Source organism: Camelina sativa, chromosome 16 (genome assembly GCF_030686135.1).
Source record: "Camelina sativa cultivar CO46 ecotype springtype chromosome 16, ASM3068613v1".
NCBI lineage: Eukaryota > Viridiplantae > Streptophyta > Magnoliopsida > Brassicales > Brassicaceae > Camelina > Camelina sativa.
In genome coordinates, this window is record NC_141895.1 from 26,281,237 (window position 1) to 26,291,672 (window position 10,436).

General features: G+C 37.6%; 5 protein-coding genes and 1 non-coding gene across 8 annotated transcripts; 3 read left to right on the forward strand and 3 right to left on the reverse strand.

Moving 5' to 3' along the window:
• The first annotated feature begins 675 nt into the window (after positions 1-675).
• LOC104752079 (AIG2-like protein D) lies at positions 676-1,942 on the forward strand. 2 transcript variants are annotated; one of them, XM_010474143.3, is made up of 5 exons: positions 676-994; positions 1,061-1,133; positions 1,233-1,325; positions 1,416-1,499; positions 1,601-1,942. In XM_010474143.3, the coding sequence occupies exons 1-5, from the start codon at positions 870-872 to the stop codon at positions 1,685-1,687; spliced, it is 462 nt and encodes a 153-aa protein (XP_010472445.1). In that variant the 5' UTR covers positions 676-869; the 3' UTR covers positions 1,688-1,942. The 2 variants fall into 2 exon arrangements, with proteins under 2 accessions (XP_010472445.1, XP_087345870.1); XM_087489744.1 differs by having other exon boundaries at positions 690-994; positions 1,067-1,133.
• Positions 686-758, forward strand: TRNAR-ACG (transfer RNA arginine (anticodon ACG)). The gene has a single exon. It is a non-coding gene; the product is annotated as a tRNA-Arg (tRNA).
• A 182-nt stretch (positions 1,943-2,124) lies between the features above and the next one.
• LOC104752077 (mechanosensitive ion channel protein 9-like) lies at positions 2,125-5,080 on the reverse strand. The gene is made up of 6 exons (XM_010474142.3): positions 4,921-5,080; positions 3,407-4,670; positions 3,200-3,320; positions 2,827-3,120; positions 2,535-2,737; positions 2,125-2,458 (listed from the first exon to the last, which is right to left on the reverse strand). Exons 2-6 carry the CDS (start codon positions 4,666-4,668, stop codon positions 2,218-2,220), a joined length of 2,121 nt encoding a protein of 706 aa, XP_010472444.2. The 5' UTR covers positions 4,669-4,670; positions 4,921-5,080; the 3' UTR covers positions 2,125-2,217.
• A 923-nt stretch (positions 5,081-6,003) lies between these two features.
• On the forward strand, positions 6,004-7,350 carry LOC104752080 (uncharacterized). Of its 2 annotated transcripts, none has more exons than XM_010474144.3 (4): positions 6,004-6,261; positions 6,361-6,501; positions 6,598-6,733; positions 6,985-7,350. In XM_010474144.3, the coding sequence occupies exons 1-3, from the start codon at positions 6,070-6,072 to the stop codon at positions 6,682-6,684; spliced, it is 420 nt and encodes a 139-aa protein (XP_010472446.1). In that variant the 5' UTR covers positions 6,004-6,069; the 3' UTR covers positions 6,685-6,733; positions 6,985-7,350. The 2 variants fall into 2 exon arrangements, with proteins under 2 accessions (XP_010472446.1, XP_010472447.1); XM_010474145.3 differs by having other exon boundaries at positions 6,598-6,709.
• A 913-nt stretch (positions 7,351-8,263) lies between these two features.
• LOC104752081 (uncharacterized) lies at positions 8,264-9,213 on the reverse strand. Its single transcript, XM_010474146.3, has one exon. It carries the CDS (start codon positions 8,975-8,977, stop codon positions 8,438-8,440), a length of 540 nt encoding a protein of 179 aa, XP_010472448.1. The 5' UTR covers positions 8,978-9,213; the 3' UTR covers positions 8,264-8,437.
• A 47-nt stretch (positions 9,214-9,260) lies between these two features.
• Positions 9,261-10,048, reverse strand: LOC104753958 (FHA domain-containing protein DDL-like). The gene has a single exon (XM_010476132.3). It carries the CDS (start codon positions 9,914-9,916, stop codon positions 9,386-9,388), a length of 531 nt encoding a protein of 176 aa, XP_010474434.2. The 5' UTR covers positions 9,917-10,048; the 3' UTR covers positions 9,261-9,385.
• Between the last annotated feature and the right edge of the window lie 388 nt (positions 10,049-10,436).

Consider the following 10,436-nt stretch of genomic DNA (forward strand, 5'->3'; position numbering starts at 1 on the left):
CTACTTACTGAAATTAGAATGGTTAAATAGTAGGTGAAATTGTCTAGTAAAGTTCTCATTGTGTTAACTGTTAACTATGATCAATACATTTCCTTACTAAGACAAGAAAAGAAGAGACAGTTAGAAATTGAAGAGAGACGTTGGGAGCTCTTGGCCAAAGTCATCTACTATAAGAAATATTCTTATGTATACGCACAAACATCTTTTTGAAAATAAAAGAGTCAAGAAAACAAGAAATGAAAAACCCTTTATGGAGAAAGAAAGGATTTAATAATTTAATGTGTATGAGATTGTATAGGTACGAGTTGATTGACATCGTTTTGAGAGTAAATGATGTTCTTTCTTTTTTTTTACCTTAAATCATATGATTTAAATAGACAACACAAAATAGAATGCAGAGTCTCCTGAAAATATTTATATTGTGAATTTGTGATCTAACCTGGAGTGTTTCAACAAATACAAAAAGAAAGAGTTAGTATGAACTTTACGAGGTTAAGGTGTTTCGTAGTTGATGAACTTTTATGGTTGTTATTTAAAATAACGGATCCAGTGATTCTATGCAAATAGATTAGTCCCAAAACCAATCACACCGGGCCGGTTCGTTGGGAAGAATCTATTAATTTTGTTGTCTGAACCATTGATCTATTAAGAATTAGAGTTTAATAATTCCATAGTAGACATGAAAGACTCTGTGGCCCAATGGATAAGGCGCTGGTCTACGAAACCAGAGATTCTGGGTTCGATCCCCAGCAGAGTCGAATATTTTTTGCAATCTAAAAGTTTTTTTTTTTTTTTTTTTTTGAAATGCGAATTTGCTCAAGACGATTCATATCGAAAGGGATCGCACAATTGAAGAGAGGAGGAAGAAGATGAGTGGGACTACTACAGTGGCAATGCACAGTGTCTTCGTCTACGGTAGTCTCATGGCCGACGACGTTGTTCGTCTCCTCCTCAACCGTATCCCTCAAACATCCTCCGCGATCCTCCCTGATTTGTACGATGCCTTCTCTTTCTCTCTGATCGATTCAAGTTGTTGAAATTGATTTTGAGATTTTTGCAGCCATAGATTCAGCATCAAAGGACGTGTTTATCCGGCGATTCTACCAGCTAAAGCCGATACAGTCTCTGGCAGGGTCAGTATCCGAATCAGATTCATGACTCTTAGGGATTTCAAAATCTAAGAGATTTGGGAATATTTTGATTTTTTTTTTGTGTGTGTGTGTACTGTGTAGGTGTTATTTGGAATCACAGATCATGAACTTTATGTTTTAGATGAGTTTGAGGATACTGAGTATGAAAGACAGAACGTTCAAGTTTTGTTAACTGTGAGTGTGATCATTCTTCATTCCATTTCTATAGATTTCAATGTAGAGATGTTGAAGTGTTTTTGTGTTTATCTTCTTTTCAATCTACAGGATAGTTCTGAGAAACTGCAGACACAAACTTACATATGGGCTAATAAAGATGATCCTGACCTCTACGGTACTTGGGATTTCGAGGTGAAGCTTATATATCTTTACTTGTTCAAACAGATTATGTCTTTTTATGTGCTGGATCATGGCTTGTTTGAATTGGTATATGTATTTATGTTTATGGAAAGGAATGGAAGCAACTTCACATGGAAGGTTTCTTGAAGATGACTAAAGATTTTGCTCAAGAGTTGAATTTACCTGAATCTGAGGCATGACTGGGCTTGGCCACCACATTCAAGATAAGTTTGGTAGACACTAGATTGGGTCACTATATTGTTGGTGTTCTGAAGAATCCTCTAGGAAGGGTTAGGTTCTTCATGAATACATTACATTATTAGAACTTGGGGGGGGGGGGGGGGGGGGGGGGGGTCTGGTATTACTTCAACTAAACAAGGAATAAGAACAACAGCGGCAGATTCTTGTGCTGTATGTTATTATTATTAAGTACACATATATACATGTTTTGATTCCTCCTCGTTTGCATTTATCATTTACGAGAGCTCAATTGCTTTGTTTGAGTCGATTTTTTTGAATTAGCCACAGTACTAGTTATGGATTTGGGAAGAACAAAATCAAGATGTTGAAAAGCAAAAAAATGGACAACAAATGTGTTGTAGATAGCATTAACATTTATTAGTAACTAGGTAAAAGGTTGCTGTACTTAGAAGATAGATTATTAAACCGAAGCAAATGAAGGTAATACAAGTAGTAGTGAAATCAAATGCAAAAAGGAAGAAAGAAACTATCACTTGTGCCCGGTGAGATGAACATCTTGAGGAAGGAGGGAGTAATCGATCTCAAGAGCCTCGAGTATTTGCTTGACCGCGATGATCAGCTCGGTTCTCCTGAGACTCTTCACTGCAAACTTCTGGAAGTTCATCGTGTGCTGGAAGAGCAGATTCATTTTCAGTTTGTTCACATTCTCAATCGCTCTCACCATCAACATGGCTTCTGGATACCAATAATGTGGGTTCTGTACCAAGTATCTGACCAAGAAAAAAATGAAGACACAGTGAGTGAGTGAGTGATCACTAGAGGGTTTTTGTTTTGCCTGATACTTACTCTGTGATTTTTTCCTTGAGAGTGGCGATTTTCGCGGCTGGTGTTGAGAATGCGATGGATAACTCTACATAGTCTCCCATATCTGGACTTCTGTAGAAATTACTTATTGGTTTCGATATTAAAACCGCATTTGGATAGAACACTTTCTCATTGTCAATCTTGAGGAACACGGTTGTTAAAAGATGTATTTCTTCAACCAGCAACTTTACAAAAAGAAAAGCAATGGATGTTTTGTTTAATTGTTTTAAATGAGTAGTTAATAGTGAGCAAGGAAAACGTCAAAGTTACTTACCATAACACCGTCAACAACGCAACGGTCACCAACATCGTAAGGGTGCATCACAAACACAAACACAAAGGATTCAAAGATATTCTTGCAAGTACTTCCAATCATGAAAGCAAGACCCACGAATTGTGTGGAGAAGACCACCAAAAACTTCGTTGTTGCTATATCAAGAAGTATCAACCAAATGATGAAGGTGGCAACGGTCAAGATTCCAATTATAAGTTTGTCAACCTGCTTAACCGCTGTTTTTGTGTCGTCCAATGAATGTCCTAGAGCTTTCCGACTAGTGTAAACTTTAATCTGTCCAAAAAAAAATGGTCAACAACTGCTTACACATTTATCTTCTCCAAAAAAATAAGGCATGGACACAAATGCTTACCACCCATTCTGTAAAAGCTTTGCGTGTGATTTTTCCGGCCTCGGCGCCTTCAATCAAAGGAAGAACAAGCTCTACCTCTTCCTTTATCATGAACCTCAACATGTCATCTTCCTCTATGTAACTGAAAAGAACCAACATCATGTTTGTATATATGATTAAGATGCAAACTAGAATAAAGCAAGAGTAGTTTTTGTGATGAGTACTCACTTGTGGTTCGGCCGAGCAACATTGTTGAAAATATCATAAGCAGCAACCACAGCCTCCATCTCATTAGTTATTTCTTTATCAGTTTTCTTTCTCTTATTGTTACACTCATCTAAAGTGTTAGATATCGTTGAGAGACCCGAAGATCCCACGGCTTCAATCAAAACTCGCATTGTCAAAGCAGAGACCTTCTCTTGTTTCATCCTGTGAACCTTCCCCATATCAAGCACTTTCTTCTCTCTCACCGTTCCATCCTCGGTGCTCGTGAAGCTAAGGTGGCCCGTGCTTGGCTCGCGCCCAACTCTCTCTGCCTCTTCTATAAGTGGAGGTCCCGAGAGGCTCTGGAGAACGTACTGGTGAAAGATTGACTCTTGAATTCTCTCAAAGAAGTTTCTGACGTTGAACTTTGAAGCAAGCACTTTCAAGGCTAACGTCTTCAACAAGAAAAGAATTGATCCAATGAGAAGGGAAACAATAGTCCAATTAATAAGGTCGAGAAACTTCTTGGTCTTACGAGAGTGTTTATGGTCTTCTTCAAACAAAATAACCCAAGCAACCAGAATCAGGCTGAACCAAATGAAGACTTGAACGTTCTTCTTCAAACCATGCACAAAGTACAACACTTTCTTCCGTAAGAGGTAGTTCCTTTCTATAATGAACACCGCTAAATGCATTAACCAATTTGTCACGAACATGCCGCTCAGCGTCACCATCACAAATACACACCATTTCCAGACTTGTAAACCCAAAATGCAATGCTTGTTCACCTTATTAACGGTTAAGCTAACAACCAAAGTGCATAATATGGCCACGAACACTGCCAATTCAAGAAGAGCCAGAGGTTTCATTCCACCACGCTTCACTCGGTATAGCATAACCTTTTCGTAGATTTCATCGTTTTCATCGACTTCCTCCTCATCAACTTTACTCAGTTCTGCTGCGTCCACACTATTATTCTTGCTGAAAGTCCTTGAGAATGAATGGTCCCTAGGGGTTCCACCATTTTCCTCTAGTATAGTCTTATCGAATTGAAAAGACTCTTGTTTCCCAAACCTTGAATTAGGCTTGGAGTAACTTGACCTCGAAAGAGATCTCCTTGGAGCTAGACCTTCATTGGCAGAAATGCTTAACGGCTTTGGTTTCCTAGTCCTTGTATCTGAATCTGTTGTAGCAGCTACCTTGGAAGAAGAAGATGCTGATGCATCCTCTTTCTCTGAAACATTGATAACAACTTCTTCTATGTTGCTACTTCTCCTCTCTGCCATCCCTAAAGTCACCTCCAACCAATAAGTTCGTCTAGCTTTTAAAAACAAATTCTGATAGCTTAAACCTTAAACCCTAAACCAAACCCTACAAAGCTATAACAGAGATATGCAAGAATCAAGATAAATCAATATTCATACTTAAATGAGTATTAAAGTACTCATAACATTTATAAAAACAGTCCAAAAACATATATGAGTACTACTTTCACAAATGTAGAAAACCAACAGTGCCAAGAGTTAGATAGAGCTTACTAATAACTGATGTCAACTATAAAGAAGCAACAAATGCAACACAGTAGCCAGGGGAGCAAGAAATGTAGATGCTAGTATGCTACAAGAGATTTTAGTCGATGACTACCAAAAAACAAACACGAGCAGTTTAAAATGACAAACAAAAGTAAATAGCCACGATGACAAAACAGAGCAGGCATGGAACTTTATATCCTTTAGTTGTTGACATAAAAAAACAATTTTTTCCGATATTGTAAAGGAAGAAAAAGGAAAAAGAAAAAGAAGAATGAGTAGAAGATGGTACAAGAACCCAAGCAAGGAATGAATTAAAAACTTTAGTCCTGTACGAACTCCAATTTAAGTGCATTTCAGAAACCAAAAGAATTCCAAAGTAATAGAAGCAAATAGGCCTTTGCCATTAAATAATAATGGGAATGTACTATCTGTGCTTTTAATTTTAAATAAGATGTCTCAAATTTATGCATTAAAAGAAAAAGAATAAAAAAAAAAACAAAGAATCAATGATCATATTATCTATTTACAATATATCGATGGGAATTTTGTTGGGAAAGGCCGGCCTCATGTGACAACTACTCCGGAACCTGAGAGCTTACATAGGAGAAAAGACCACCTCTTACTCGAACACATTTAGCAAGGCTACCAACAGGGACATTATTAATGTGATGAATAACATGCGTGAATCGAAAAAATCAGAAAAAGATCTAAGAATATACCTCATCAAATGATATTGTTTTATGAGTTGGACATTAACACACAAATAGTGATATGTAAATCTTTGAATTTACGTCAAATGAATATAATTATACACTATGATCCAAGAGAAGACATATCTGAGAATTTCACCATTGAATTAAGTGCATTGAGTTACAAAGATTTGAACAACCAATGGATTTAGCGTACTATAAGTTCATGGAAAAGAGAATGTTTGTGTGACATTTGAAAAAAAGAAAAGAGTTTCACGTTGCAACTAATTTCTCTTCTGTTATGGGTTTATTTTTTGATCCAAATCAATGGGCCTTCAAACGACCCATTATCAGCCCACTAATTTACTGTACTACCGGACTTTGTGTTGAGTTGACTGTTGTTCAGTGAGAATATCAACCGTCGCCGAAGTTGGATTAGAAAAAGAAAGCAAAAAAAAAAAAAAGTATGGCGACTTGGATAACGTTTCATCCTCCGAATTCATCTTATTTACGCCTCATGCCATCACCATCATCATCGTCATCATCACCATCACCGTCTCCGGCTTCATCCACGTCGCGTCGAAGTAACTGTTGTCTCTTTAAGCCACCTCGATGCGTTCCACTACAGCAACAACTAGATCCCCAGCTCGTCGAGCAGGTACCAACAAACAAACAAACAAAAAATTCCTATGAAATCTGAAATCGAATTCGCCTGTGATTTTCGAAATTGAGGAATTTTTATTTTTATTCGCTGAAGGGCGATTTCGATGGAGCTGTGATATTGTGTGAGGATTGTAACGGGAAAGGATGGTTGCTTTGTGATTTCTGTAAAGGTCAGAAAACAAATGTGAAATCTGAGAACAATCGAATCTATCGACGATGCCCAACTTGTAAAGCTGTAAGTAACATAACGAGCAAGTTTTTTTTTTTTTTTTTTTTCGTTGATTGAAAAATGTATGAGGTGAAGCTATGAAAATGGTGAACTTGAATACAGGTTGGATTTGTGTTGTGTGGAAAGTGTAAAGTGTTCAAGTGTGTCACATTTCCTAATTCAGAAGACGGCGATGAACTTATGTTCTAAAAGCTTTCCTTGTGGTATCTTCAATGTATGTACCCATTTGAGTTTTCAGGTTCCTTTCTTTGTTCCCAATTGTTATATATTGTATATTGTCTTTACTCTGCTCAAATATAGCCAAATGCATTAAGTACATTGTAAGTTTTAACCATTAAGCAGACTAGTGAATCGCATTGGCTTCTTTACTGGTCTCTATGTTCATGTGTGAAAGCTGACTTCCACACCTTTTACTTAAGTGATTTTTGTCTGCAATGTGTCTCATGTGGATAGGTTTATTCTTTAATTGATTAATTGCCTTTGTAATAGGATTTGGTTGTCGTTATAACCTCTACACTCATCTTGAAAGCAGAAGAAAACTACTACTAGTACACACTCCAACTGTTTTTATGACTCCAAGGCATATGGTTATTGTTCTTGGTAATTTGCTGATGATGGATCTTGCTGTCTTTACAGAACCTGTAATACATTATATCCTCGATAACAGGTTCAGGAGATGATTATGAATGCACATGTATTAGGCGATTTGTTTAGATTAATAGATGGTATTAAATCTCAAGGAACAAAGATGTCATGTGGCGTTTTCCCTTTTATCGGATCTCTATGTTTTATGTTTTGACTTTGACACTCATTAATCATATGGCAGAGGAGAACCAACATGTGATTTCATGAACATCTTTCTCTCCCTTTTCTTGAATCATGTTTTGGTTTAAGGGATGGTTAACTCAGTCCTTTTGAGTTTTGATTTGCCGTACTCTTTCGGACGTTATATGCATGTGATCACAATAATGGAGCTACTTAGTTTACATGAGAATATTCCTGTGACTCTGCTATTAGCTTATTATACTACTAATTATCTTTATTATAGAAGAGAAGCTTAGGATACCGTACTTTTTCCTTTGAATAGTTTAATAACCACATTCCACTTGGTGATTAAAAGTACAATTCCGTAATTATTGTTATGATTACATTATCCTATTATTTTAAATCTTCTGATTACTTTAACCTAACTCTAACTTCCATTCACATGGCTGTTCCGGGAAGAACGCAAACTGCACAAATAGAAACTTGAACCATTCTCTCTGTCTCTCTCTCTCTCTTAATAGGCACAGCGTTTTGGATTCTTGTGAATGTGATTTCTGCTTAGAGTTAGAAGACAAAACATAGGTTTAATCAGTGATACTTGTTCTCCTCTAGTTCATTAGGTTCTATATACTGAGATAAAGATCAACTTCCATTAGTTTCCAAACTAACAAAATCTTTGGTTATCATGAATATCTTGCCGATGTGATATGTTTCTACTGACTTGTATTGCAAATGCAGACGACTGGATTACAAAGGATTTATAAAAATTTGTGTACAAGTTCAAATATTGTTTTTGCCTGGTTCGCTTATACAGTATCTGATTTGTTCTTGTACCACGATGCTACTGCGTTTGTAATCAGGAATAGATAGTTAGATCAATGGGCTGGTGGGTTTTTCTGAGAAATTCCACCAGAGCAGAGAAAGAAATAAGAGTTTTTTAAGTTTTCATCAGTCTAAGGTAGCCACAACAAAAGTCAGAAACAGAACAGAGAGGTCCTTATAATAGTTTCAATGATCTGTTTGTATATTCCATTATTCAGAAATATATCCTCTTATTCGGAAGTTTTGAAGCACACAAATCCATATTCCTAGAGAAAAAAAAAATGGGAATAAGCAGAATGGCTCAAGTCAATACAAGAGGAGGGGAAAAAAAGATGCAGAAAAGGAATGAACAAAACTATCTGCACATTGGGATGTTGTGAGGTTGGTGTGAAGGAGTCCTCGGACAATCCGATGGATGCCGGTAACTCGTCTTGTCATCTGCCGCTGCATTGAACTTGCACTCCTGCTTAGCCGTTGTTGTCTTCACCAGGTACCCTTCGTTCTTCTCCTCCATTATCTTCAATATGCTCTCGAAAACAGAAACTTCACAAGGAATCCTCAAGAGACCGGCTTGTTGAAACCCAAACTCTTCTTCTGCCTCACGTAAAAGAACATAGAAAGCTTGGTGGCTAAGGTACTCTGTTGGTATTGTGTACCTCTTCTTCTCTAACCCGACCGAGACAGCTAGATACCCTTTCGGCACGGCTGTTACATCTGTAAATGACAGTGTCCTCTTCAGAAACTTGATGCTCTTGCTACCTCCGCCATTGTTATTGTTCTCTTCGGTGGTGTTGCTCTTGGCTGCCTTTGATGCAATCGCTTGTTTTCGCCATTTCTTGAGAATCTGTTGAAGCTTAACGATCTCTCTGATCTTGTTGGACTTCTTGTCTTCCATGGCGGGGATAGAAGACACAAGACAAGAAATAGTTTTGGTAAAATGTCTTGTTTATGTGATGGTTTAGCGTTTGTCTCTTTCTGTGTAGTGATGAGGACGTGATGGATTTAGTCGGGGATATATAGAGGTGGTGACCCTCTAACTCTGATTTAATTAATTGGATTAGAGGTTAATTGTTTTTCTGTTTAAATATTGGGCTAATCAGATGCTTTGGGGTTATTTAATGATCTATTCTAAACCAACTTGAACTTGTTGACAAACAAAATTAAATAGCCATACCCATACCTTAGAAAATGTTATTTCGTAACGTGAAGACTATCACCAGCACAGTAAAAATCAGACACATGAGCAGGTTCAAGCAGCCGAGAGTACGTATTGTTGACAGTTGCTGCTTGACTCTGATTTCATTCACTCAGTAGAACTCTCGTGCAACAATACGTACTCTCGGCTGCTGTTGCCAAATTTTATGGTATCTTTCTCAAAAAGCTCATAGTACCGTTGCGGCTCAATCGGACTTCCATTGATGTAAGTCTTATTGGTACTACCAAGATCCATAATGTAAGGCCGCACTTGCTTCTTACCCATCATACCATATGGTTTCTCTTTTTCCACCTCCCGATACTGAATAACAGCGTGTTGTTTGCTGCAGGACGGATGATCAGTAGGAATGTCGGCGATCTTTCTCTCACGTCCAAATAGATAACAGCTTTGGTGATGGATGCAAAGTGGCTCATTCAGTGGTTCACCATCCTTAAAAACATAAAGTCTCCATCTTTCATTGGGTTTTCTAGCATCCGGTGGCCCATTAAAGAGAAGTGTAATGCCTTTGTATCTAGTGGTTTCTTCAGCAAGTTTCCCTGATAGCTCGAAACATGGCTCTTCCTTATTCTTCTTTGCCAAAGCCTCGTCAGCTTCCGGGTGGTGGGTTCGGTTGGACATGGCAGCGGCTATCAGAGAGGAACAACAACGATAAGTTGTAGCGACGTCAAGGATTTGGTGTAGGGATCGCCGGCTAACAAACCCTTTTTTTTTTTCTTTTTAATCAATCGTTTCAATCCCTTCTGTGATAGGAGGAAGGTCAGGTCAGTTCGTTGTTGAATAGAATGTTTTTATAAGAGTCTAGCGGTTGGGCTTGATTAGATAACAAATAAAGCCCACTAATAATCTCCTCACGGCCCAACTGTTATTTATTTTTCCCCCGCAATTAAGGCATTGTACGACCGTACCTATCCACCTACCCTTGGCCATTGAGCCCTGTGCGCACATGTGCAAGTGCAACCCAAAAACATTACTCTATTAGTTTATTACAGAATGTTTTAAAGTTAATTTATTACCGAAAACAATTTTAATACTGAGGATTCAATGATTGTATAGATATAAATGTACTTTAAACATTATGTAATAATCACAAAAACACTTATGGGAACAAAAAAGAGAAAAATTGGTATCTATTATTATG

Excerpts from the sequence above, each read along its gene's own strand:
- LOC104752079 (XM_010474143.3), top strand. The coding sequence starts at position 870 with ATGAGTGGGACTACTACAGTGGCAATGCACAGTGTCTTCGTCTACGGT. Across the intron at positions 1,326-1,415 it reads ACGTTCAAGTTTTGTTAACT|GATAGTTCTGAGAAACTGCA; the intron begins GTGAGTGTGATC and ends TTCAATCTACAG. Across the intron at positions 1,500-1,600 it reads ACGGTACTTGGGATTTCGAG|GAATGGAAGCAACTTCACAT; the intron begins GTGAAGCTTATA and ends GTTTATGGAAAG.
- LOC104753958 (XM_010476132.3), bottom strand. The coding sequence starts at position 9,916 with ATGTCCAACCGAACCCACCACCCGGAAGCTGACGAGGCTTTGGCAAAG.
- LOC104752080 (XM_010474144.3), top strand. The coding sequence starts at position 6,070 with ATGGCGACTTGGATAACGTTTCATCCTCCGAATTCATCTTATTTACGC. Across the intron at positions 6,262-6,360 it reads ATCCCCAGCTCGTCGAGCAG|GGCGATTTCGATGGAGCTGT; the intron begins GTACCAACAAAC and ends TATTCGCTGAAG. Across the intron at positions 6,502-6,597 it reads GATGCCCAACTTGTAAAGCT|GTTGGATTTGTGTTGTGTGG; the intron begins GTAAGTAACATA and ends ACTTGAATACAG.
- LOC104752077 (XM_010474142.3), bottom strand. The coding sequence starts at position 4,668 with ATGGCAGAGAGGAGAAGTAGCAACATAGAAGAAGTTGTTATCAATGTT. Across the intron at positions 3,321-3,406 it reads GTTGCTCGGCCGAACCACAA|TTACATAGAGGAAGATGACA; the intron begins GTGAGTACTCAT and ends GGTTCTTTTCAG. Across the intron at positions 2,459-2,534 it reads CTCAAGGAAAAAATCACAGA|ATACTTGGTACAGAACCCAC; the intron begins GTAAGTATCAGG and ends TTTCTTGGTCAG.
- LOC104752081 (XM_010474146.3), bottom strand. The coding sequence starts at position 8,977 with ATGGAAGACAAGAAGTCCAACAAGATCAGAGAGATCGTTAAGCTTCAA.